The sequence below is a fragment of the Mixophyes fleayi genome, chromosome 1 (assembly GCF_038048845.1).
Source record: "Mixophyes fleayi isolate aMixFle1 chromosome 1, aMixFle1.hap1, whole genome shotgun sequence".
In the NCBI taxonomy this organism is placed as follows: domain Eukaryota; kingdom Metazoa; phylum Chordata; class Amphibia; order Anura; family Limnodynastidae; genus Mixophyes; species Mixophyes fleayi.
The window spans coordinates 432,872,619-432,899,282 of NC_134402.1; the positions used below are offsets into that span (position 1 = coordinate 432,872,619).

General features: G+C 40.6%; 1 protein-coding gene across 3 annotated transcripts; it reads left to right on the forward strand.

Moving 5' to 3' along the window:
• The first annotated feature begins 6,492 nt into the window (after positions 1-6,492).
• Positions 6,493-24,455, forward strand: CAPSL (calcyphosine like). 3 transcript variants are annotated; one of them, XM_075184332.1, is made up of 6 exons: positions 6,493-6,559; positions 16,107-16,243; positions 16,374-16,551; positions 18,219-18,428; positions 21,829-21,932; positions 24,019-24,108. In XM_075184332.1, the coding sequence occupies exons 2-5, from the start codon at positions 16,107-16,109 to the stop codon at positions 21,928-21,930; spliced, it is 627 nt and encodes a 208-aa protein (XP_075040433.1). In that variant the 5' UTR covers positions 6,493-6,559; the 3' UTR covers positions 21,931-21,932; positions 24,019-24,108. The 3 variants fall into 3 exon arrangements, with proteins under 3 accessions (XP_075040433.1, XP_075040451.1, XP_075040442.1); XM_075184341.1 differs by lacking the exon at positions 6,493-6,559 and adding an exon at positions 7,935-8,000; XM_075184350.1 differs by lacking the exon at positions 21,829-21,932 and having other exon boundaries at positions 24,019-24,455.
• Positions 24,456-26,664: the final 2,209 nt, after the last annotated feature.

Sequence of the window (26,664 nt, forward strand, 5' to 3'; positions counted from 1 at the left end):
GGCGGGGCCAAAATGATGCGATTCATAAAGCCCTGACCCCGCACGCCCACCTCCCCCGGGATCTCCCTGAAGCCAACGAGGAAAAGTTGGCAAGTATGAGTGTCTATCCTTGCCACCTTTACCTCATCTAGAATGATCAGTGTTTCTTAAACCCAGTCCTCAGGACTCCTAACAGTGCATGTTTTCCATATCTCCTTGCTTTAGCACAGGTGTATTCATTACTGACTGACACATTGTAACAGATCCACAGGTGGTATAATTATTTCCCTTGTCACCTGGAAAACCTGCACTGTTAGGGGTCCTGAGGACTGGGTTTAACACTGATCTAGATGAAACCACCATTCATCTAACTGTAAGGCTTGACCTTGTGTCTTCTAATAAGTATTTTTTAATCTACTGCTTTATTCTTATTATAAATATATTTAATTCCTCTTACTGTTCTTTCCACTCTCCTGATTCATTATTCCTGTGACTTACGCACAATTCGGTGTCATTGGTACATTATTTTCATCCAAGTTGTTACTCCTTTAAAACAAAACAACATTGCTTTTTTCCCATCTTGATTGTTCTCTCTATTTTTTATCTTTATCATTTAAGGCCATTTTTAACATTATCTCGATATGCGTTACTGTATCTTCTGTTTTTTTTTTTTAAAAGGCCTTTATATAATACAGGCATAGCTGTTTAATGGTTGCCCTTGGATATGACACATAACTGTTCTTTGGTTACAGTTGTATCCAATGCAGGGAGCACGTGTCATATCCAAGGTAAAGAACTGAAAAACAATGAAGCCTGGACGATGTATGAGGCTTTAGTGAAAATCCCACAAGACAGGAAGATCAAGTGATGTAGTTAGCAAAATATACAGGTGGCACGTACAAACCAATAAAGTTGTCTGAATTCAAACGAACCCTTTCGATTTTTTCATTTGTACAGGGCTTTCCATTTATAGCGCCATTTTTGCTAAACACGGGTGTATTCTCTAGACACAAGTAGAATAAAAGTATTAATTCCATTATATCTCACCCTCTTTAAACCAATGTTGTCTTGTGTCTTAAACTGGTTGCATAAAGAGGGATCACTGTATCGATGTAGAATTTAGTTATAGTTATAATACCCTCTTGTGACAATGTTATTTCACAGGACACCATAAAATCCATATTCTGGTGACACAAGGAGGTCAGAATAGTGTGATGGAGGCTGTGTACCATGTGTTTCTATGGCAGGAATTCTTCTCTTTGGGGACCAGTTTGACAACCTAGGGCCTGATTCATTAAGGATCATAACTTAAGAAACTTCTTATTTCAGTCTCCTGGACAAAACCATGTTACAATGCAAGGGGTGCAAATTAGTATTCTGTTTTGCACATAAGGTAAATACTGACTGTTTTTTCATGTAGCACACAAATATCAACTTTAAATTTCAGTGTACAAATGAGCTATCAAGTATGTGTGTAGGACAAAAAATAATTAAACGATTAAAGCCAAATCGTGAGACAAGATATAGAAACAAAGAATTTGAATTAGATAAGAACCGCTTGGCCCATTTAGTCTGCCCATTGTTTTATTAACCTATGGTAACCTCAAACCCCATTTGATCCTGTCGAAGTCGTATAATTGGATGAACAAAAGTATATTGGTTAATATTGTTTTACCGTGCGTTTGCGATCAGTATGCCACATAACACGTGGCATGGCGCGATGACGCGGTAAAATACGCACACACACACTCGCACTCTAACATTTAGTTATTTATAACTCTCTCCCACTCTAAGCTCCTTCAAACGGGCACTAAAAACCCACCTGTTCCTCAAAGCCTTCCATCCTTCCTCCTAACCCGCTCTCCCCTCCCTCCTCCCTTCCCCTCTTCTCTCCTTTACATCATCTGGCCCCCTTTGTACCTGAGTCTTGTTCACCCTCCCTTAGGATGTAAGCTCATTCGAGCAGGGCCCTCTTACCTCCTGTGTCCTTACCTACTCTTCTGCTCCGTCTTTTCTGCATTAGCCTGCTTGGAGCTTCCAAAGTTTTGGTATTTTTGTTTACTGCTCAGTAATATTTTACCCTGTACTGTCTATTGTTTGTGCATTGTACGGCGCTGCGGAACTCTTGTGGCGCCTAACAAATAAAGGATAATAATAATAATAATAATAATATATCGTTCATATTTAAATTGGTTCCATTCCCCAGTGATTTATGAGCATACAGTATTAAATGTATTATTAGTTTATATATTATGTTTATATGTACACTTTAGTTTTATTTAAGGTTCAGGTTACAGGAAACATGTCATGTTTAGTATCATTTTAATCCCCTATTCATCAGCAGCTGTCCGGTTCATTCGCCGAAGAGATCGCACATTGCATACTCTACTTAGCGATGTTAGGGAATAAATGTTAAAACTGTTACTGACTGTGTATTGTGTATAGACTAGCTTATACTGGTTTCTGGGCGGGAGAATCATCTGGAATGTTGACCCTCACCCTTGGAGGGGGTTGTTTGAACTAGTCTATGACCTGTTTACACTGGACCCTCCTGAAGCCTGGACCTATAGAAGCATGCCACGTCATCTGCATTGTTCTCTCTGTAATACTGAGTGTATATAATACAGCTCTAGCTGGTATTAGCCCTTTCTGTGAAGTAGTTTTTCCTCACATTTCCTCTGAACCTACTTCCCCCCAGTGTCAGTGCATGTCCTCGTGTTCTAATACCTCTCTTCCTTTGTAGAATGTTTCCCTCCTGTACCTTGTTATAACCCTTGATGTATTAGAAAGTTTCTATCATGTCCCCCAGTTCCATTCTCTGCTCCAAACTATACATATTAAGATCTATTAGTCTTTCCGGGTAAGTTTTGTACTATAGACCATTCACCATTATAGTTGCTCTTCTTTGTACAGTCTAATGTATTTATATCCTTCCAGGGAGTAAATGCATTAGACAGCGCTTTTCGCAACTTGACGATATTCGGCGAGTTTGACAGCTAAATTAAAAAATGTGTTTAAAGGCAAATCTTTACTCCCAGAACTGAACACAGTATTCTGAGGCTGTACCTATAAGTTTTGTGCAATGGGGTGACTTGGCACCAGAATACATTATAGAGGTGGCGAGTCCACCCATTGCCGCCTTAAAAGCGCCAATCACACTCTGAACACTGTGAATGACGAGCTTAGCAAGCGCCAGCTTTTGTGTATTCCCAATTTAGAGGTGACTATAACTGGCTATACCTGGTATCAGAGATACTGTACATCTAAATTATGGTATGTAGAAATTTACTCACTGTTGCACTGATTCTAATCGTCATTTTTATGTCAGTGTCATTGTTGGCGCCATTACTGTCATTGGGAAAGTGACTTCCACCGGGTTTCACCTCCATACTGACATCACCTTAGACACAGTTGCTTGTGGAGCATTAGCAACAGCTGACCTGGTCTTGGTCTTGCCAAGCAGACCCCAGCAGGCACCCCACTTTCAAAGTCATTGAGGTCTCCTCTTAGACCAGACCTGGCCAACCTGTGGCTCTCCGGGTGTTGTGAAACTACAAGTCCCAGCATGCCCTGCCAGCTAACGACAAGCTATCTACTGGCAAAGAGTCACAGGTTGGCCAGGCCTGTCTTAGAGCCATGTTAGTCAAAATTATAGGCACTCAATGCAGACAAGCATTTTATACAGAATCCTGAGAATGCCAGGATGTAATATGTTTCCTTAAAGCATGAGCAGCACCTTTCAATATGCTTGGTGTCCCATGGTGTTCCTGAAGATAAATATCTATGAGATAAATGAATAGATAGATATGAGCTAGCATGCTGGCACAGTGGTTAGCATTGCTGTCTCACAGTGCTAGGTCATGGGTTCTTATTCCAACCACGGAACTATCTGTGAGGCGTTTATATATTCTCCCAGTGTTTATGTGGGCTTCCTCCGAGTGCTCTGGTTTCCTCCCACAGTCCAAAAACATACTAGTAGGTTAATTGGCTTTTGACAAAACTGACTGACTGTAAGCTCCAATGGGTGAGGGACTGGTGTGAGTGACTATATATTCTCTGTACATTACTGCATTATATGATTGGTGCTATGTAAATAAACAATAATAAATACATGGATAGATTCAGTACAGGAACTACTGTGAATGCTACAGGGCCCTGTGGTGATGATGGGGGGGCCTGGCACTGCTGGAGACCCCCTCACCCTGTGGGGGAAGCCTTGCACCCATTGCTGATCCCACATCACAAAAGAGTCATTCATTTTGCAGGCAAAAACCTGGGTCAAGCTGCAGTATGAAAGGGGTATTAGTGGTTAGCACTTCTGCCTCACAGCACTGGGATCATGAGTTCGATTCCCGACCATGGCCTTATCTATGTGGAGTTTGTATGTTCTCTCCGTGTTTGCGTGGGTTTCCTCCGGGTGCTCCGGTTTCCTCCCACACTCCAAAAACATACTGGTAGGTTAACTGGCTGCTATTAAATTGCCCTTAGTCTCTCGGTTTGTGTGTGTGTAAGTTAGAGGATTTAGATTGTAAGCTCCAATGGGGCAGGGACTGATGTGAGTTCTCTGTACAGCGCTGCGGAATTAGTGGCGCTATATAAATAATCAGATGATGATGATAACACTTATAGGGTATTGACATACCTTCCAGTATTCAACTCCTCCGGATTGAGACACAATCACTCCTTCTATGAAAAGGAGGCGTGATCGTGTCACGTTGGAGTGTTTTCACACCATGTGCGATCATAATGCTTCTGAAGTGCTAGGCTGTTCCCCCTCAACACTCCCCTCCCCAGAAATAAAGCTGGATAAAAGAGGGTGGGGGTACCAGGGGGTAGGTGCTCAGGGGAGGGCTGGCAAATTTCAGGCCAGGGGGCAAGACTTGACTCAGCAGCCTATTAGGAAAATTTGAAAGAAAAAAAATACAGGTGGTCCAGTGACCCAGCCCAATGTAATGGGACTGGCCCGGGGGGGGGGCTGATGCTCCATGGCCCAGCCGGCCCCTGTACGTGCTCCACTCCCCACCCACCCCAGTGCCTACCGCCAGAGACAGCTATTTACCTCAGACATTTTTAAATACACAAGTCTAACGTGAGTTCACAGACTCCTCGGAGCGCTGGCTGAGTGTTCCGAGGAGACTTCAGGCAGCCCCACAATGCAGAGCTCAGAGAGGAAGTTAGGAAAGTTATTTGACAGGGCTCTCTGAAGTCCACGGAAAAGTTATTTTTATATATGTAACATTCCTAGATTTTATTTATATTAATTAAAGTCATGTACCCAGTTTAGCGAAATATTAAAACTAAGAGCGCAGAAAAGTGATAATGTGAATGTCAGTGAATTAAAACCCTTTTTCACCCACTGGTCATTGTACGGTGTATATAATTCTGGTTATTATGCTCCAAGTAGTGTTTTTATTTATTATTCAGAATTGAATAATATTTAGCCCTGTTCAGAATTTTACCCACGACTACAGTGCTGCGAGACAGCAATGCTAACCACTGTGCCACCGTCCTGCCAGACTATATCATTGTAGTAAAACCATGAACAACTTGATTTTCCCCTATTTTTTCTGATATGATACCAAAAGAAGTCCCGCCTCTGCTTAAAAACATACATGCGACATTATAATTTTACTCTCCGGGCACTGCAGGCGCAGAGGGTTGTGGTGCGCTGCGAATAGCATCATTTTGTCCCTGCCCCCGTGAGTAAATGATGTGATCATTTAATTGGAGGGGTGGGGGCACAAAATTACACGATTTGCGGCGGGCTGCATCATCAAGATCTCCCCTCCTGCAAAATGCAGGGGAATAGTCTGCTCTCCCAGGAGTCCAGGAGACCTCCTTTGGAATTCGGGATTCTCCCGGGCATTCCAGGAGAATGTATGCTTTCAAAATATATAAAATTAACTTAGGTGATCTAATAAATAAAAGATATTTCATTTTAAATGACATATCGCAAGGTGTGAAAAATTGATCTGTTGATGAAGAGGTGAAAAGCCTTTTCTTTAAGGGGTTGTGGACAATTAACAGCTATGATGTGATCACATATGAGATGCATTTAACAACTGTATTTCACTGGATTTGTATTTGCAAATAGACACACCTTAGTGTTACCTGAATGCAATACACACTATAATGTAATGCAGTCTAGTATAAACCCCTGTAGAAGAAAAAATAATCCCACAAAAACAAACTATTCTATCCAAAGAAAGATTATATTGTAAGAAGTCCCAGCATGGCTAACACTGCTGTAGAAGGGGTGGAGATATCCACCAATCACTGAGCACAGACTGAGTTTACAGGGCCATGTTCTACTCCTTTGTGAGCTGTCATCTGAAGCCATCTCCATGGCAACCCTATTATGTGTACTAACCTCCAGCAACAAGCACAGGTGGGGCGGATCCCACCAGACAGACAACAGCTTCCACCAATCAGCGTGCAGAATTCTCTACGCTGAACCAATGAGCTGGGGAGTAGTCTGTGTAAGGGCAACTCCTCCACTTGTTGAATTAAAGCTGCGTCCATAGTAGCAGGTGAATACTACAGGCTGCTGCTAGGAGGATCCCCATCCCGAACCTCTAAGGTGACATTATGCATATGAATTAATCTATACATTAATGCACAACTGTCATTTGACTAACTAAACTTTTTCTTTCTGCATCACTGAGTTCCATATAGATGTTATGTAGAAAGTCCTGCAATCATCCGCATACATACAGCTAGTATTTGTATTAATTAAAGAAAACAAATCCCTGATATAATGTTTGCATTAACATGACATTAAGTGCATAGTTACGTCTGTATTGGAATATGGTGTTTATTTATTGTTTATTTATTGTATTGTGTTTTGGAGAGCAAAACAATACACAGATATAGTATGTATAATATAAAACCTGTACTTACATGAGCGGAGATGATGCAGTTTATTTGGTGTGGAATTGACCCAGACCCCAGGGAATTAATATGCTATATTGCAATAGAAATACAATGTTTGACTGCAATGTGAAAGTATTTTAGCGCTGAAAACGGGGGCATGCATTTTTCCAATGCACATTATTATCATTTATATATTATAGTCCTTTATTTATATTACACCTACATATTATACCTCACTTTACAGAGACTGGTGAATTATTCACATAAGTCCCTGCCCCTGTGTAGTTTATAATCTGTAGTCTCCACTACACAAACACACACAATGGGGCTTATGTTAAATTGAACGCAATTTGCGTTCTTGGCGTCTAAGGCGCTTTTTTTTTACTTCTGGGCAGGCGCGCAAAGCAAATGAGGGGTTTGTGCACATGATCAGATATAAAAAAGCATACTATGCGCTAAGAATGCAATTTGCGTTCAATTTAACATAATCCCCAAAATATTTAATATCATCCAAAACCAATTAACCAGAATATTTTCTGGACTATGGGAGGAGACCAGAGTACATGAAGGAAATATATGTGAATATGGGGAGAACATACAATCTCCACAGGCATAGGAGCAAATTGAATTTGGCGCAATGTGACGCGATATGTCTCGTGACATTTTTCCTCGCGTCCCATAGAGGTGCGCAGAATAATGAGTGGAAATTTGTTACTGTAATAGCTGATAATAGGCGCATCTGAACGTTGAGGGGACGGCAGCAATGCTAACCACTCTGTCACTGTTTCACCTAATATATATGTTTAATTATATACGGTGATGTGAAGAATACAGAGGAGATGTAACTACTATAAGGCCCACCTGCCTCAAGGGTATCCTGCTTATGTCCTTGGCAGTTGTATAATTTAACAATATACCCTGTGCTGTACTGCTTTTTGTTAATATCTGGTCACCTCCACCTTATTACTTACACTGGAGCAACAAGTACTTAGTAACCTATTATTTAATCCTTTAATAATATTTAAACAAACCTATCAATCAATAACCGGGATCCGGCATAGCAAATAGGAATGGAAACTGGATTATATGACTGTTCAAAATAATCAGAACAAAGGCTCCACTGTTCAGTTTTATTTGCTATCAGCAAGGTAATATATATTTATTAAATGAGGTGCTGTATATGATATTTATTAGTATGTATCTGTATGAATATGTTTGTACTACAGAGAAGCACAAGCTGAACTGTTTTTTGCAGATACTGATCATGCACATACTGTATTTTACACAGATGGGTGTTTTGTAGGAGGTCTGAGGTGCCACATGCCTCTTTTAGGCAATAACAATAACACCTAATACACATTATATTGTGTTTCCTATTAACTTCTGTGGGCAAAAATATCTGCAAAACATGGATATCTATTTGTATTCTTATAATTCTAAAGTTAATATATTGCATACTTGCCAACCTTTGGAAACGTAATTCCGGGAGATCCCGGGCAAGGGGGCGCGGTTGGAGGGCGGGAGGGGCGGGGTGCGGCGGATCGCGTCATTTTGGTCCTGCCCCCCACTACAAAATGCCGTTTTTTTCCGCTGGGCCACGGCCAAAATGATGCATTTCACCGCGAATCACGTCATTTTGAGGAGCAAGTTGCCGAATGCGGGATAGTTTCCCAGACATTTCGGGAGAGTTGGCAAGTATGATATATTGGTGTATGTCATGTGTGTATATTTTTAATCTTTATATGTACTTTATTGTTATAACATGTATTGCATCTAAACTCATGTTAGGGCCTAATAACTTGTCCCTAATATTGCAGCCACTAAGCAGAGTCACTCTTAATCTGGGTACATCCTGCAGAAAATTACATCAGATGCTATTTCTGTAACGATTTTACCAACGACTGAAAGTCCCGATGAGCATGCAGATTTATGTGTACACACCTACATGATTTACCTCCAAATCTGTGATCTTCATCTCTCATTATCATCTGCTGAGATGATCTTGACTCTGTACACACTTTATAGAGATCTGCCTGCGCTGCTGGTCGTCAGTGTGTACACACTTCTACATTTGCCGAACATTGTTCCATCGTGGATCATGGGTTTTAGGAAGTTTATAAATTAAATCAAACATTACGATGTACTTTGGTGCGATAAAACATAATCATGTGATCATGCGATATCTTACCAAGCGGTCGTTTATCGTGTGATTGGCACAATAATTGGGTGAAAAACCTGTAGTGTGTACCCAACTTTACTCCTTACTGTGAGCTCTGTGCTGACGAGATCTGGCAGAAACTCATTTATGAAGTGTAAAACGATCAGTGGGCGGAGCTAGCGTTCTTTGCAGTAGTTTTATGGAGTGTTAAAACATAAGATTTCAATTTGGTGTGCGAGTATATGGAAATAAGCATTTTAAAAATCTTCATTTACCAAAAAGTGCCACTAGTAATAAAGACACTTCCGATGTCCCCTCCCTGTCATAATTAATTTAAACTATAAATAAGGCTTTTAAACTCAACAGTATTTTAGGGGGAAGAAATGAAACGTTTAATTTAATGAAATAGGTGGTTCCAAAGTGTTAGGAGGTTGGACTATTATATGATATATACAGTTTTGCACAGTGCGTCTCTGGAGATTTCCCTGCCCCCTCCGCTAACCTAGCTACACTTCTACCTTGTGGAGGCGTCTACTAAGATTATACAATATAGTTGTGTGCTTTCCCGGAATGTCTGGGAGACTCCAGAATTTCTGGAATTACTCTCGGATCCAGTCCAGTTTGGAAAGTTAAATGGAGGAGACAGGGCTTAGTGACACGATTCACGTGACATCGTGGCCCCACCCCTGCGGGTATGGGGCAAAATGGTGATGATCAGACAGGGGGCGTGGCTTAGTGACACAATTCTATAAGCCCCGCCCCACACGTCCACCTGCCCCTGGACCTCCCGGAAAACAAATTGAAAAAGTAGACAAGTATGGCATAAAGTAGATGTGTACTGCTGCAAAATCAAGGCGATTTTGCACTTCTTTTTACACTCCCATTCCAGTGCTGGTGGTGCTGGAGGTCTACAGTTACAGTCCCCATCAGAATAACGGAAACGTGAAATGATACAGATTGTGCACTAAAAGTATAACTAACCATACACCTTCATCTATATAACGCCACCAATTCCGCAGCGCTGTACAGAGAATATTTGTCACTCACATCAGTCCCTGGCCCAATGGAGCTTACAGTCTACAGTCCCTAACATACACACACATACATTATTGTTAATGTGATAGCGCTGTGAGGCAGAAGTACTAACCACTAAGCCGCCTAGGCAAAATACCCTTTTGGGGCCTCTTCACCTCTCTGTTTGTTAAAACACACACATAAAAGCGTTGTAGAGTAATCCAGGCCCCTCAATACCTTTGCTTTATGATTTGAGCTTTTTGTTTGTGTGGGCCAGAAATCATTCTGCTTGATGTATTTTGATTGGATTAGCAGGAGACTCTGGTCTGCCTATGATAACTTTGGTGTGTATCTGCAATCACTGGCCGTCTATAGTGTATGTGGATCCTGCCGTTCAGTACCCTCACAGCGTGACCTCAGTCTAAATTGTCAGTCACAGAATGATTAGATCGTTGCTTGTGTAGCCTCCATGCGATTCATGTTTGTAGGTTATTAGTTTGTTAAGGACGGAGACAAGTAGTGAATGACATATGTTGTAGATAATGAGACAATGTATGATCTGGATGGGAGAGACACATGGTGCCATACAATAAAAGAACACACACATACCAATATAATTAAAACATATAAACGTATGAATATGGCACAGGGGGTAAATACACAACTATCATTATCATTACTATCATTATTAATTGAAGACATATAGTAAACAAGGCCAGTGTTCTCCCCAGATAATTTTGCCAGCCGGGTGGCATTAAGAAATAGCCGGGTGGAGACAGTGTAATACTTTGCAATAATAATGAAAAATGTTGGAGATTATTGCCCACTCCTGCCAGGACTGGTCAGACTGGTGGTCAGTGATTTAACAGACACTGCTGGCTGTAGTGCTCACATATTATTATTATTATTATTATTATTATTATTATTATTATCATTTATTTGTTGGGCGCCACAAGTTTCCGCAGAGCCTTACATAGTACAAACAGTAGACCATACAGGGTGAAACATTACAGAACAATAAACACAGAGTACCAATGCTTCAGAAACTCCGGGCAGACATATGGAGTAAATACGGAGCAGAAGATTCGGTATGGAGACAGGAGGGGAGAGGGGCCCTGCTCATGCGAGCTTACATCCTAAGGGAAGGTGGACAAAAAGGCACAAAAGGGAGGCAGTGATACGAGGGAGAAAAAGGGGCAGGGGAGAGGGGGGAGAACTGCAGAGTAGATGAGGGGTTAAGTGGATGGTTGGAAGGCTTTCAGGAACAGGTGAGTTTTGAGTGCCCGTTTGAAGGAGCACAGATTGGGTGCGAGACGGATGGAGCGAGGGAGGTCATTCCAGTGCAGGGGGGCAGCTCGGGAGAAGTCTTGGATTCTGGAGTGGGAAGAGGTAATTAGAGTGGAGGAGAGGGGACGGTCATTTGCAGAGCGCAGGGAGCGGGCAGGAGTGTGGATGGTGAGGAGGTTAGAGATGTAGGGGGCAGTAGACTGGGAGAGAGCTTTGTAAGTGGTAGTAAGGAGTTTAAAGAGGATTCTGTAGGGGAAAGGGAGCCAGTGTAAGGCATGGTAGAGAGGGGAGGCAGAGGAGGAGCGTGTGTGAGAGAAAGATGAGTCTAGCAGCCGCATTGAGTACAGATCGGAGGGGGGCAAGATGGGATAGGGGGAGGCCAGTGAGGAGAAGGTTGCAGTAGTCAAGGCGGGAGATGATGAGTGCGTGGATGATAGTTTTGGTGGCGTCTTGTGAGAGGAAGGGTCACATAGTGCCTGTTCTAATAGGAGAAACAATGGCTTATATTATTATAATAGGACTCTGTTGGGCTCCAAGAGCCGGGTGGTAAGTAAAACCAGCCGGGTGGAGCACCCGGGAAATAGGTGCTGGGGAGAACACTGAAGGCTCCAACAAGCAGTATTTTAGGAGAAACATAGGAAAGTTGCAATTGAGTAATGGACTGGTCCAAAAGTCATAATAGACAGTCTTGCAAATAGTCTGCACGAAGGAGTGCGCACTATTCATCGGTTCATCTATGACTCTTTATGGCTGATATTGCAAATGAAGTGCTCTGTGCATATGAGTTTGACGAAAAAACAGGTTACAAATTATACTCCTCAATAAAGTATATTTCCAATTTGGACATACTAACCTTTATATACATTTATATATATATATATATATATATATATATATATATATATATATATATATATATGTTATTTAAATTTTTTAAAGGACATGGAAACACATTTTAGGTTACAATCAATTTTCTGCACTGTTATATTTGGTAATTTGCTATAGAAGACCATGGGGTAGATTTATCTAGGTGCGGGTTTGAAAAAGTGAAGATATTGCCTTTAGCAACCAATCAGATTCGATTCTAGTTATCACTTGTTTAGTACATTCTACAAAATGACAGCTAGAATCTGAGTGGTTGCTATAGGCAACATCTCCACTTTTTCAAACCCGCAGTTTGATCATACATGCCAACTTTCTAAACTTCCCCCTGGGATCTCAAGAGAAGTCAGAAGTCTCAGAAGTCATGTGACAGGGGGTAGGAGGGGACGTGGTAACGTTCTTGCATCACTACAGCCCCGTCCCCACTATTACGCAGGGCGCAATGACATGATTAAGCCCCGCTCCTGCCATTCAATGCTGTGAATTTCGGCAAATTCGGGGGAGGTTTGCCTACCCTCCTCGGAGTTCACGAGGACTCCCAGAAATTCAGGAATCTCCTGGGAATTCTGGGAGAGTAGGCAAGTATGAGTTTGATAAATTTACCCCCTTGTGTTTTCTTTTATTTCGCAGCAGTATAAGTTTTGGTTTTGTTTCACTATCATACATTTATTCATTAATTTTTTTACATGTTTAACAAGCAGTGAAGATCCCCATAGACCTCTATGAGGAGGCAGCAGTTCTCAATTTATTAAGCTGCGAAAGACAAAGCTTTTCGCAGCAAGGAAACGCGTTACTTGTCTTTTACACCTCACCTGTGAAAGCGTTCGGCTGCTGGTGAGTAGGAAGAAATGTTCTTGGAAAAGGGGGGGTGTTCGCTAGGGCTCCCAGAGTAGCCCCGCCATGGTAAATAGTGGTGCTACCTAATTATATATCGCTGCGATTTGCAGCATATGCTAAAAAAAACTCCATAGTTTATAAGAATTTGTGCTGCGCGCTCCACTTATAAATATATGTTATTGTAGCGCTGACCTACTCCTCACACTCTTCCCCACAAGCAAAAATTAAGTTACATGTTATTCAGGAATAAATTAAAGTGGAAGATAGCTGTGAACGTGGGAGGAGATATTTTCCTGTGCACAGCAGACTTGCTGTCCAGAGTGCCGAAATTTTCCCAGCGCAGTCCACATCCTAAAATAGCCGTGACACGAGCAGATCAAAGCACGTTTGGGCAGACTGGGAGGTATAAGCTAGTTTTCATTCTTTTAAAATCATGAATGTTAATCTTAGGAGGTATAGGCATACTTGATTACTCTTTCGAATTTTCCGGACTCCCGGAAAAGTAGACATTGTCCCGGAGGTGATGGAGGCGGGGCTTAATGATGCGATTTTGTGTAACTAAGCCCTGCCCCCTGCTATGAAATGCTGTGAATATCGGCTTTTCTTAGAGGGGGCGGGGCTACGGTGGCGCCCCCTCGCACCCCCTGTCACATGACTTCTCCTCCAGGATTTCCCGGGAGGAGAAGTTTAAAAAGTAGGCAAGTATGAGGTATGGCTGGCATACTCATCTACATAGCAAAGACAAAGAAACATAAAAATAATCCCCCATTTGAGTACCAACATTCCCGAATGAGAAATCAGGACAAAGCGGACCATGCCCATTTCAGGTGAGACCACACCCCCTCCCAGATTGGCCATATCTTGGGACTGATGTCAGTAATGATCTTAAGTTCTGGGGAGGTATGGAAACCTTTACATATATGTTTGTGAATGTTTTTACTAGCTCTTTTATAAAAGACAAATTCATTTTAGGGCATACTTGCCAACCCTCCTGGAATGTCCGGGAGACACCAGGATTCCAAGTGGGTCACCCGGACTCCCGGGTGTGTATGGCAGTCTCCCGCATCAGCCCACTTCTTAATGAAGTGGCCCCCACTGTAAAATGATGCGTCATTACGTCACGGGTGGGGGGGGGGCGGGTCCAAAATGACGCGATTTTCGGGTCCCCGCCCCCCCGCATGCCCACCTTCCTCCGCCAGCTCCCGGACGCCAACTAGAAGAAGTTGGCAAGTATGTTTTAGGGTTAGTGGTATATATGTATATACGATAAAACATTACAAAGTGGGCATTCACATCTGCTTATGTATGAGTGGAAACTACCGAGCCCCTTCTAAACACAATAGTCCTTACTCTCTCATCATGTGGTTAACGTTCTAAACCTGTGATTTCAAAATATATGGTACAATATAAGTAGCAACTGACTGTGCTTATACCTCCCCTGGTTCATTACTATGCAGGAATCTGAAACTTACAGCAGCTCTCCAGCCAAATGATTAATGTCACCTCACCCGCTTATGAACCCCCCACATAATGAACATTATGTTCTTTTTTTATGTACACAGCCAGCGATCAGCGATTGAGCAGTGTGTAGATATTGTACACCACAATGCTCTCTGCTATCTGCCTGTATGGTAACATAGGTGACCTGTCTCCAGCCCATATTTTCATGCACCTTTAAAACAACTGGTTGAGTTCTAAAGCGACGATATACTCGGGGTATCATGAAAGTAGATGGGGAAAGTGGTTCCAGTGCCACACCATAACAATCCACTGTCTGGAGACTGAATGCAGCATTTTGAATCTCTACAGTTTGGCAGGGGGACAGTGTACCCTATTACCTTTAATGACAATGCCCTAAGTTTCTGCTGTAATGCACTATCACATATAGCACAGTACAGTGAAGTAGAGAGGCAGCAGACCGGCATGGAGGAGAACCACCATATCACTACTGTGCAGACTGAAGCTGGATCAAGTGTCAGCACACCTCCTGTTTACAGCTGGATTTACCTCTGATTTAGGTGTATATAGAGATATTGGCCATTATGTGGCAGCGTGAGCAATTATGAATTTGCTGGAGAACACTGTTAAATGCAAGAGTTTTCAAGCAAGAGTTGTGTTTGCAAACCAGAAGCGATATATCCCCAGTCACCACCTAAAGCAGTAATTACTGTGGTGTATTCACTATATTGTGATGTAATTATATAAATATACAATGTTTTCCAGACAATAAGGGTCGTTTTCCAAAATGCAAAAAAATAGTAGTTCTGCAGCACAAATGCTAAATAAATTGTGCCATTTTTTTCAACAAATGTGTCCGATTTTATGGGAAGTGTAACGATAGTGGCATATCTAATAAAGATGGTTCCTCTCATGCATAAGTTGAGCAGTTTTCTGAGGGCTGTTCCTAAAAGCAGAATACGGACATGCACCTCGTTATGAGGTGGACAAATAGGAACATTCGTGCAAAATGAACAGTCCTGCACATCCGCATATTTTATGGTTCCTAAATGACACAGCTTTCAGGGGATCAGGGTACAGACGCTGTCTCCTGGGGTAGACCGGGCACTCTTCCACACCGCTGCCATAAAAAGTCACAGCCGTCCCATGTTCTGGTAGGACTGGCCTCAGCTGCTTTTATGACCAAAAAGCAGTGTTCTCTCTTTATGTCAGTCAGCCTCTCTCATTTTCCCAGTTAATGAGAAAGACTGACTGAGCAGCCTTTTAAACTACAGTTTGCATGTGCAGCTATTAATTAGTCTGCTGTCTGACTGGCAGGTCAGAAGACCTAAAATGGGCCTAATTAATGGAGGCCGTCCCTCTCTCACCATTCACTCCAAGGAACCCTTCATCTAGCTCTTACTTCATCTGGCTCTTACTAGCCTAAAACATTGTGAAAACTATCTTTCCAACATTAACATTTTTCCATGGAGTTTAAAACACTTAGGTGGGAAACCTTGGACACATACAGTCCATCAGTGACTTTGACAGCGTTTGTGTCACAAAGCATTTTTTCTTTACAGTTACTGCCTTTTCCAATGCTATTTTGTCATGAACAATCCGTCTCTTTGTCCTGTAGATGGCAGGTACTGCAAGACATGACCGAGAGATGTCCATGCAGGCGAAGAAGAGCCTGCAAACCTGTTCAGATCCTGTGGAGAAGCTTCGTCTCCAGTGTCTCTCGAGGGGCTCTGCTGGCATCAAGGGCATAGGGAGGTGAGCTGAAGACACAATGCTGAGTAGCTCATTCACTAGTCATAAAACAGTCTATACTTGTGTACCTTGCTACACTAAAACAATGGAAATGATTCATTGTGTTGTGTCCGTCTAACACTTGTTTCTACAGAGTATTTAAAATCATGGACGACGATAACAACAGGAGCCTTGATTTCAAAGAGTTTCTAAAAGGACTGAGTGACTATGGCGTGATGATAGACAAAAACGAAGCACAGGACCTTTTCTCCATATTCGACAAAGACGGAAGCGGAACAATCGACTTTGATGAGTTCCTGGTGACGTTACGGGTGAGTCACTTTGGTGAAAATAAAGGTGCTTTCCACTTTCATTTAGTTTGTAATGTCATGACGTACATGTCCGTGCTGTATCCCAACTAGACCTTCTCTGGGCAAGCCTCTTCCCCCCCCCTCAGTGCAACCGAGAGGTGGCAATTATAAAGAGTAAAAATGCTCTCTCTTCCACTTTTTTCCTAAGTAGGTCCCAAATATTTAATGTAAATTGCATGGGAGGATGTACAAGCCAACAAATTAAATCTGAAACTGGGAAATATTTCTATGGAGGATATTTTCATTAGCTCTGAAACTATGCAGGTGGAACGGATACACCATCTGCATCATTAATTATAATAAAAACTATATAAAGTTCTGGCATTATATCGATGCTTTATAAGAGGGTGCCATATAACGCAGTTAATATATTTTAGTGCATTTTTATGCCAAGAACATTCATGGTGGTATTGGGGGTGTCTTAAAGCGGGAGTGCTTTATATTTAATTTGAACTCAAATGGACGGTGAAACAATGAAACTTAACACAATATAAACATAATTTTATAAAACATAATGCATGGTTGGCTTTTGTATGTTGGTAACAAGAACCAAATCCCGTTGGTGTCACACGCACCTGGCTCAGGTAAGTGACACTTTTTTCATCTACTTTACATTTATGAAAGGGCACCAACGGGAAAATCCCTGGTGATGTAGATGCCAATAGGATGGAATTGCACATTCTGTCTAGGTAGAAACGCTTAGAATATTCCCAGTTTGTGATTCCGCTCTGTGAGACGCTATGTAGTCATTCTGACGACCGTGAATCTTTCCCCAAGAAAAGTACCTAGTAAAATTATTCCAATGATCCGTGGCTGTCCCCCCCAAAAAATACCTAGTAAAATTATTCCAATGATCAGTGTCTGTCCCCCCAAAAAAAATACCTAGTAAAATTAATCCAATGGTCCATGGCTGTCCCAAAAAAAATTACCTAGTAAAATTATTCCAATGGTCCATGGCTGTCCCCAAAAAATTACATAGTAAAATTATTCCAATGGTCCATGGCTGTCCCAAAAAAAAATACCTAGTAAAATTATTTCAATTATCCATGGCTGTCCCCCAAAAAAAATACCTTGTAAAATTTTTCCAATGGTCCATGGCTGTCCCAAAAAGAAAATTCCTAGTAAAATTATTCCAATGGTCCATGGCTGTCCCAAAAAAAAGCTACTTAGTAAAATAATTCCAATGGTTCATGCCTGTCCCCAAAAAAATACCTAGTAAAATTATTCCAATGGTCCATGGCTGTCCCAAAAAAAAGCTACCTAGTAAAATAATTCCAATGGCCCATGTCTGTCCCCCCAAAAAATGGCTAAAGTTCAGTGGGAAACAATAAAAAGTGAATAAAATATTAAAATATTTATTGTGTCATTATAACTTTAGGTGCGTGGTTTTGGCCACATTGAATTTATATGTGGCTTGGTAATGGCGATGCAGCTAATACTAAGCTTATCGTTTTTTAATATTCAATATTTCATGAGATTAATTACATTGTAGCTTCTTGTATTTTTATTTCTTATAATGGTGAATCCTCACTGAATACAATGTACTGTTTTGAATGATTAGGGTACACTCATTTTGAGTGTACCTTTATATGGTACAATATCACTGATTTCCAATCATTTTCTTCCAGCCACCTATGTCCAATGCAAGAAAAGAGATCATTTTACAGGCATTTAGAAAGTTGGACAAAACGGGAGATGGTATCGTGACTATTGAGGATCTAAGAGGCGTATATAATGCAAAATACCATCCAAAATATCAAAACGGGGAATGGACAGAAGATCAAGTTTTTAGGAGTTTTTTAGATAACTTTGATTCTCCTTATGATAAAGACGGACAGGTTAGTTACAACACATGATCAACTACTGTTGCAAACATCGGTTTCATCTAACTAGAAGGTGTCTTGTTTCAATTGAAAAAATCAAATATATATGTTTTAGATAGTATAGCTTGACTCCCTGTCTGCCTCTCCCTGTCACGTGCTGTTGTACTGTGGTAAGATATATGGCTGAGTTAGTCCCCTCTTATTTATTACCATTGGTTAATTCCTGCTAGAACAGACTAGGAACTATTTTCCTGCAATAAAGCTCATTTGCTAACTGCAGAAAATGCCAATCCCCGCTGCTTCTATGTTTCTATTCACTTATTTCAAAGGGCACGCTGACTTTCCTGTCCTTGAAACTGTCCCCCGAAAATTTTCTAGGCACGTTTGTGGACCAAGCTAAAAAATGCACATGGTAACAAAACGTCACTTCAGAGCCCATCTTGTTACCAGCTTAGGTTTAATTAGTCACGACATTGGCTTTGCATTTATTTCATGTGTCACTTTTGTGTTGTTTGAAGACTACATTGATCTTAGCGCACCTAGAAAGGCAGTTTTTTGCCAACTTGCGACCGGAAGGTGCGGAATGCCTCCAATTATCTAAGCATAGGATAAAGCCCAATCTCCAACACCTTCATTGTGGTCAAAAGTCCTATTGCAGAGAAAATGGCTTAAGCAGGTAACACTCCTGTATAGGTGCTTTATTCACCCTTTTGTCATATTTAAATACGGACTTCCCACAAAACAAAATCTCATTTTCGCATCTGGATACAAGAGTAGGTAAACTCATTTGCCTAATGCTTTGTCAGCAAACATTGATACCCCTGCAGTCATTACCATTACGGTCCACAAATCTACACGCTTTACTGTAATATTGAGTGCACATGTGCACAAGTAGGCGTGTGATGTCACAAGTGCCCTGCACTGCACTGTTTTACTCTTGCACTTTCGTAAATGTGCTTTATAGTTTTAAAATTGGTGTGAAAGAGACATAAAGGAAAGACAGTTGCAGAGTGGTTAGCACTTCTGCCTCACAGCGCTAGGGTCATGAGTTTGAATCCCGACCATGCCGTTTTCTGTGTGGAGTTTGTATGTTCTTCCCGTGCTTGCGTAATTTTGCTCTGGTTTCCTCCCACACTCCAAAAACATACTAGTAGGTTAATTGACTGCTATTAAATTGACCTCAGTCTCTCTCTCGCTATATAATTAAATGGTGAGAATAAGAATGAAGACAAGACCATCACAAAGAAAAAAAATCAGGCGATACTTATGATATAGACTGATGATGAGTGTAGCTTATTTTAACTAAGTTAAATGTATATGTTGTTTTTATATTTTTGTTTTCTTTTTTTCTCCTACTTGTAAATAATATGTTCCTTTCTTTGCACTGTGATAAGCTATGGTACAGAATGTGCCTGTGAAAGTGAATTTGCATTGCTGTTTTTACTGATATCATAGTGGGCAGTGGTCAAAGTGGAAATGTAGAAGTGGCGGTATGGAAAATGTAATGGGAATGGAAGTGAATGGAATGGAGTTTTACACTGAAGGCAGTTGGAGAAGTGGCGGTATGGTATACCAATGTATACCCCCACTTCCACCACTGATAGTGGGCGATCGAGGTACCAGGATAAATGACAAGAGAGCTGTCAGAGCAGTTCACATGGAAAGCAGTGTGTAGACCTGCACATTACTGATATTATAGGGAGGGAAGAGGAAAGACAGAGAGCTGCCAGAGCAGATCACAGGGGAGAGCGGTCTGTAGACCTGCACATCACTGATGTTATAGGGAGGGAAGATGAAAGACAGAGAGCTGTCAGAGCAGATCACAGGGGAGAGCGGTCTGTAGACCTGCACATCACTGATATTATAGGAAGGGAAGATGAAAGACAGAGAGCTGTCAGAGCAGATCACAGAGGAGAGCGGTCTGTAGACCTGCACATTACTGATATTATAGCAAGGGAAGATGAAAGACAGAGAGCTGCCAGAGCAGGTCACAGGGAGAGCGGTCTGTAGACCTGCACATTACTGATATTATAGGGAGGGAAGAGGAGAGACAGAGAGCTGCCAGAGCAGATCACAGAGGAGAGCGGTCTGTAGACCTGCACATCACTGATATTATAGGAAGGGAAGAGGAAAGACAGAGAGCTGCCAGAGCAGATCACAGGGGAGAGCGGTCTGTAGACCTGCACATCACTGATATTATAGGGAGGGAAGATGAAAGACAGAGAGCTGTCAGAGCAGATCACAGAGGAGAGCGGTCTGTAGACCTGCACATTACTGATATTATAGGAAGGGAAGAGGAAAGACAGAGAGCTGTCAGAGCAGGTCACAGGGAGAGCGGTCTGTAGACCTGCACATTACTGATGTTATAGGAAGGGAAGAGGAAAGACAGAGAGCTGCCAGAGCAGATCACAGAGGAGAGCGGTCTGTAGACCTGCACATTACTGATGTTATAGGAAGGGAAGATGAAAGACAAAGAGCTGCCAGAGCAGATCACAGGGGATAGCGGTCTGTAGACCTGCACATCACTGATATTATAGGGAGGGAAGAAGAAAGACAGAGAGCTGCCAGAGCAGATCACAGGGGAGAGCGGTCTGTAGATCTGCACATCACCGATATTAGACAGAGGTCTGCCAGAGAAGATCACAGTTGCAGGCCTGCACATTCGCCTTAGAATGTGATATTTTTGTGTGGGAACGCAGCTCTCCCCAGGGTATAGTAGATACATGAAAGCGTAATGAGACACAATTTTGTGTTCAGGACGGTTGCGGAAGTGTCCAGCATATTATTACAGTTTGTGGGAGATGTTTTACAAACATGCACATTATTCTGCCATGAGTGTTTGTGTGTTGAATGCAACTCTCCTCAGTGTATATAAATGTGTGAAGGGGTAACAAAATTGTGTGACAAAATTACACTACAGTGTGTGGGTGAGAACTTCACCCAAATCTGGGGGCAAGTGTATCAAGCTGAGAGTTTTCCGGCGGGTTTGAAAAGTGGAGATGTTGCCTATAGCAACCAATCAGATTCTAGCTATCATTTTGTAGAATGTACTAAATAAATGATAGCTAGAATCTGATTGGTTTTTCAAACCCGCCGGAAAACTCTCAGCTTGATACATTTATCCCTTGGTCTTGCTTCTGTGGACAAGTGTTGGTGTCCGTTGTGTATGTTTTGGAAGAAATAGGCATATATCACACGTTACTTTTCACAACATTAATATAGACTAAACAAGAATGTCTTATTTCATGGTAACATATCCATCCACTCTAATCTTTCATAGTAACACACAATGTCATGTAACCTATGTTTATTTTCAGCAGCCTCTTTCGTTTTTTATATGCGGAATTTCTTCTGCAATCGGAAATGTTTGCAGAAAAAAGGTGTTTGTTTATGTTTTATCTTCTAACCGTAACAGGTCACCCCAGATGAATTCACAAACTACTATGCTGGTGTCAGTGCTTCGATCGATACCGATGTTTACTTTGTAACCATGATGAAGAACGCCTGGCGACTATAAGCGTATGGTTTTTAAATAACACCAGATATGTTCGGGTTATATCACTAACGTATGACATCACTGAGCTAATTTTATTGTCCTATCGGTTACAATATAAGCAACGTACACGCTTGTGTGATAAATAACCACTCACTAATTTTACTAACCTTTACCAAATCATTATTGGTTGTAATTGTTGTATTCAATTGCAGGTTAACTCTTTTTGCTTCAATCACTTCCTCGGATTGGAAAAATACTCCTGTACTTTCAGGAACGATTAAACTGTTAAATTACAGAATGGTTTGGTTATTGAGCTAAGACTTCATGGGCTCATTCTATACCAGACCTGATCACCCAACATCAGGATCTGCCTCCAATTTTACCATAGATGACCAAATTGAACAGATTTGTTCATTTGGTGCTCATCCGCTCTGATCCCACGGGTCGCCACTGCTATGTTTGGCGGGTGGAGGCAAACTCATAATCATTGCGGTCATTGGAATGTGGATTTAAATTCTTTTCAGCTATTGTTGCTAGCTTGTGGCTCAGTTGGCCAACAGAATAAGCACATGCTTTAGACTCTTTACTACTGGTTTCTAGGCAGAAAATAAAATCATCTATAATCATCCGTAATGACATCATCGCTAAGATAAATAAATATTCAGTCATTTCAGACTGATTTTGAGTTGGATGTGATTCCATTTGCACCACGTAAAATGCGATTCACTTAACATGTGTCACACTGCGCATACACACAACAGTTTCAGAATCCAGACGATAATGTACTTCAGACTGCATTCCCTAGTGTATTTCTCCAAATTTTTTCAAGAAAGTCTTGACATCAACATCTGGGGGTAAACGTGTCAAGCTGAGAGTTTTCCGGCGGGTTTGAAAAGTGGAGATGTTGGTTATAGCAACCAGTCAGATTCTAGCTGTCATTTTGTACAATATGCTAAATAAATGATAGCTAGAATCTGATTGGTTTTTCAAACCCGACGGAAAACTCTCAGCTTGATACATTTACCCCCTGGAGTTTGCAAATGCAGCAATATCTTCTTTTTAACACTGTTTTTATAAACATTTTTCTAACATATAAAACAGTTAATAATGATTAAATAACATAATTAATCATTGATCATTTTTTTTTAAATAATAAATCATAAATAATTTAATCATTTTCGGTTATTTTATTTTGTTTACGAGAACATGCAGATTTTGTATATATTTGATAATGGAGTGCCTGCTTTTGGAGAAGGACCATAAAATTCACCCCAAAATAGATTGCATGACTGCAGTATTTGTGGTAGAAGTAGGGTCTATGAGCACCCTATTGCTGAAGGGTGTTTCAAGCGCTCAACAACTAAATCTAAAAACTGAAAGTTCTATATTGCATGACAGTAACAGGCACTATCCAATCCTGTTTTAAATTACCATTGCAGCTTTCTTAAAATGTGTATTGGAGTATTGATTCTCCTCTCCATCAGTGCCAACCATATACCACACATTTTACACTGTGGTCAATGTTGTGCTGATATAAGACAAAAAGCACTGGTCATGCCCCTGTCCCAAAAACAAAAATCTGTCCCAAGCGTTGTGATTGCATAGGCAGCCTCTGGCTTGTGCACTGCCTTGGAGTGATACAAAATAGAGAAGCACCCCCCCCCCCCCTCGCCGTCCTAAGTAGCTGTTTGTAAATATTCTTATTGTTTTTTTCCTAAAATAATGCCTAATATTTTTATCACTTATTCTTTCTTTCACAGGCTTTTCAAATCTCCAGCAGCTATTATTGTATATCATATCTTTTAACTATATCTTGGTGATGGGTCTTTTATTGTCTTATATGGTTATTGTGTATATTCTTAAACCTTTTTCTCTGGCTCTCATTCCCAGGCAAAGCTAATTGTAATGCACCAGAGTTACCCAGTCTAATTACTAAATTCATGTCAAAAGTTATTTGCGAAGCTACAAAGCACTCTGTTATTCTGTGATTCATTTACTCACACACAGGCTACGTTTAAACTCTCTCAGTAAGGCTGTATAATGGTCCTACTAAAGTTCAATCATCCTCATACTTGAGACTAATTTTGTGTTTTGCACCTCTCGTTCCAGGTTACAAAAGATGAATTTTTGAACTATTATTCTGGAGTTAGCGCCTCGATTGACAGCGATGTATATTTTGTACTGATGATGAAAAATGCCTGGAAATTGTGATATATATATATATATATATAATTTTATTTTTTTAATAATGTGTTTTGTGAGTTTTGTTGGTTTGCATATACATTGTATAAGAAACCTGGAGTGGTGGAACCCTCCGTCCAACCAATATTTATATAATATGATTTTTTTTTAAATGGATTTTGGCGGGAAAAGATGCTGCAACCAACTTTATACGTCACACCACAAATCTGGACAAAGACTTCCATTCACCTGGGTAATTTGGACTTGCTCTGTTTGACTATACATTTGTCTTGTGGATGCTAAATCTGTTTTAATATTGTTTCAGCTTGTTTCATAGTAAAGAGAAAATATACCCCCTGCTTACATCCAAGGACTTTAATTGGTGTTTACTATACTGTACCATAGTAGTCAGTATTTAGACTTTATGGCTGTACAGGATTATAATTACTTTCACTGATGTATAGGGTGTGTAGAAGTCATGGAAAACACATGAAGTACATACTCTTAGTACCAATAGAAAATGGCTTAAAGTTGGGTTGATACCCTTGGCCAAGACTCATTCTTTTTTGTGATAGGTGAGGACATTCACCAGTAGTGAGGCGTGCCTGGTCGAAGAAGGCGAAACACTATTGGACGTCTGCAATCATGTGATCGCCTCTCATCCAATAACGTAATGTTCTCTCAGACCAGATACGACTCTTTGCTTCTGAGATTCCTGGCCAATCACAATAAATTATACAATTTGGCCAGAGGTGTGCTTCCACTTTAATTAAAAAAAGGTATTTTTTTAATACTTATTTATTGATGGTCTAAGCTGCCTTACATATTTGTGCAACGTGTTTATTTTGCCCCTTTAAAGAGAATTTCATATAAAAATGCTGCCCCTTTAAGCCTCCCTCTACAAGTACTGGAACATTAGGGATCTAGTGCAAGGGTCAGTAGTTGATTAACTTCCATAATTCTCCAGGCTCCCAGTCTGGCAAAGAAATGGTTCTGTGCAAGGTTATCAGGTGGAAGGTTGTTGGACGAGTTATAGGAATGGGATCGCCACTTGAATGGTTTAACAATGTTGTTTAAATTCACGGTTGATGTGATTGACCAATGACAGTTGTGCTTTGTACAATTTATTTATTTAAACTGAGTTTTTGTTGGTGCCCATTATCTTTTGTAGTGATCTCTGTCTGCATATGAGTAACGGTTGTCAGCAATCACTACATATGCTGACACTATAAGACAATGGGCTAGATTTACTAAACTGCAGGTTTGAAAAAGTGGAGATGTTGCCTATAGCAACCAATCAGATTCTAGCTGTCATTTTGTAGAATGTACTAAATAAATGACAGCTAGAATCTGATTGGTTGCTACAGGCAACATCTCCACTTTTTCAAACCCGCAGTTTAGTAAATATACCCCCAAGTCTGCTTTTTATTCTGTCCGTGAGAAAAATAGGTTATTGTTTGTGGCACCCTGTTCTAGCTTCTCTGCTAGAACCACCTAATGTATTTATTGAGGTTTCGTTAATGCGTCACAAAAATTTGTAGCTGTTGTAAAACGTTCACAAAATTAAAGTGAAAAATATTCGCAGCCTCTTGTATAACACTGATATCATTGTACAGAGGTTGAGTCGGATTTAATAGAAAAAAAATAGGTGATACTCATATAGTTTTGTTTTTAAAGACCACTAAACCTTAAAATTTTATATCAGAGTAACTTGCTACATTGCTCAATCAAGTGTCATTTATGTCTTAAATAGGTTATGAAGATGAGACAACATTATGGGGTATATTTACTAAACTGTGTATTTGAAAAAGTGGAGATGTTGCCTATAGCAACCAATCAGATTCTAGCTGTCATTTTGTAGAATGTACTAAATAAATGACAGCTAGAATCTGATTGGTTGCTACAGGCAACATCTCCACTTTTTCAAACCCGCAGTTTAGTAAATATACCCCCAAGTCTGCTTTTTATTCTGTCCGTGAGAAAAATAGGTTATTGTTTGTGGCACCCTGTTCTAGCTTCTCTGCTAGAACCACCTAATGTATTTAGTGAGGTTTCGTTAATGCGTCACAAAAATTTGTAGCTGTTGTAAAACGTTCACAAAATTAAAGTGAAAAATATTCGCAGCCTCTTGTATAACACTGATATCATTGTACAGAGGTTGAGTCGGATTTAATAGAAAAAAAATAGTTGATACTCATATAGTTTTGTTTTTAAAGACCACTAAACCTTAAAGTTTTATATCAGAAAAACTTACTACATTGCTCAATCAAGTGTCATATATGTCTTAAATAGGTTATGATGATGAGACGACATTATGGGGTATATTTACTAAACTGCGGGTTTGAAAAGTGGAGATGTTGCCTATAGCAACCAATCAGATTATAGCTGTCATTTTGTAGAGTGCACTAAATAAATGATAACTAGAATCTGATTGGTTGCTATAGGCAACATCTCCACATTTGAATGTTCTTATTGCATTGGTAGAAACAATAAATGTGTTTTCCTATGTAAAAGCACCATAAAAGTATAAACGGCTTCCCATGAAAGTGTTGACCAACGTCCAATGTACGGCTG

Bases quoted from the DNA above. Each gene is read 5' to 3' on its own strand.
- CAPSL (XM_075184350.1), top strand. From the start codon at position 16,107: ATGGCAGGTACTGCAAGACATGACCGAGAGATGTCCATGCAGGCGAAG. The intron at 16,244-16,373 runs GTGAGCTGAAGA...TTGTTTCTACAG, and splicing joins GGCATCAAGGGCATAGGGAG to AGTATTTAAAATCATGGACG. The intron at 16,552-18,218 runs GTGAGTCACTTT...ATTTTCTTCCAG, and splicing joins AGTTCCTGGTGACGTTACGG to CCACCTATGTCCAATGCAAG.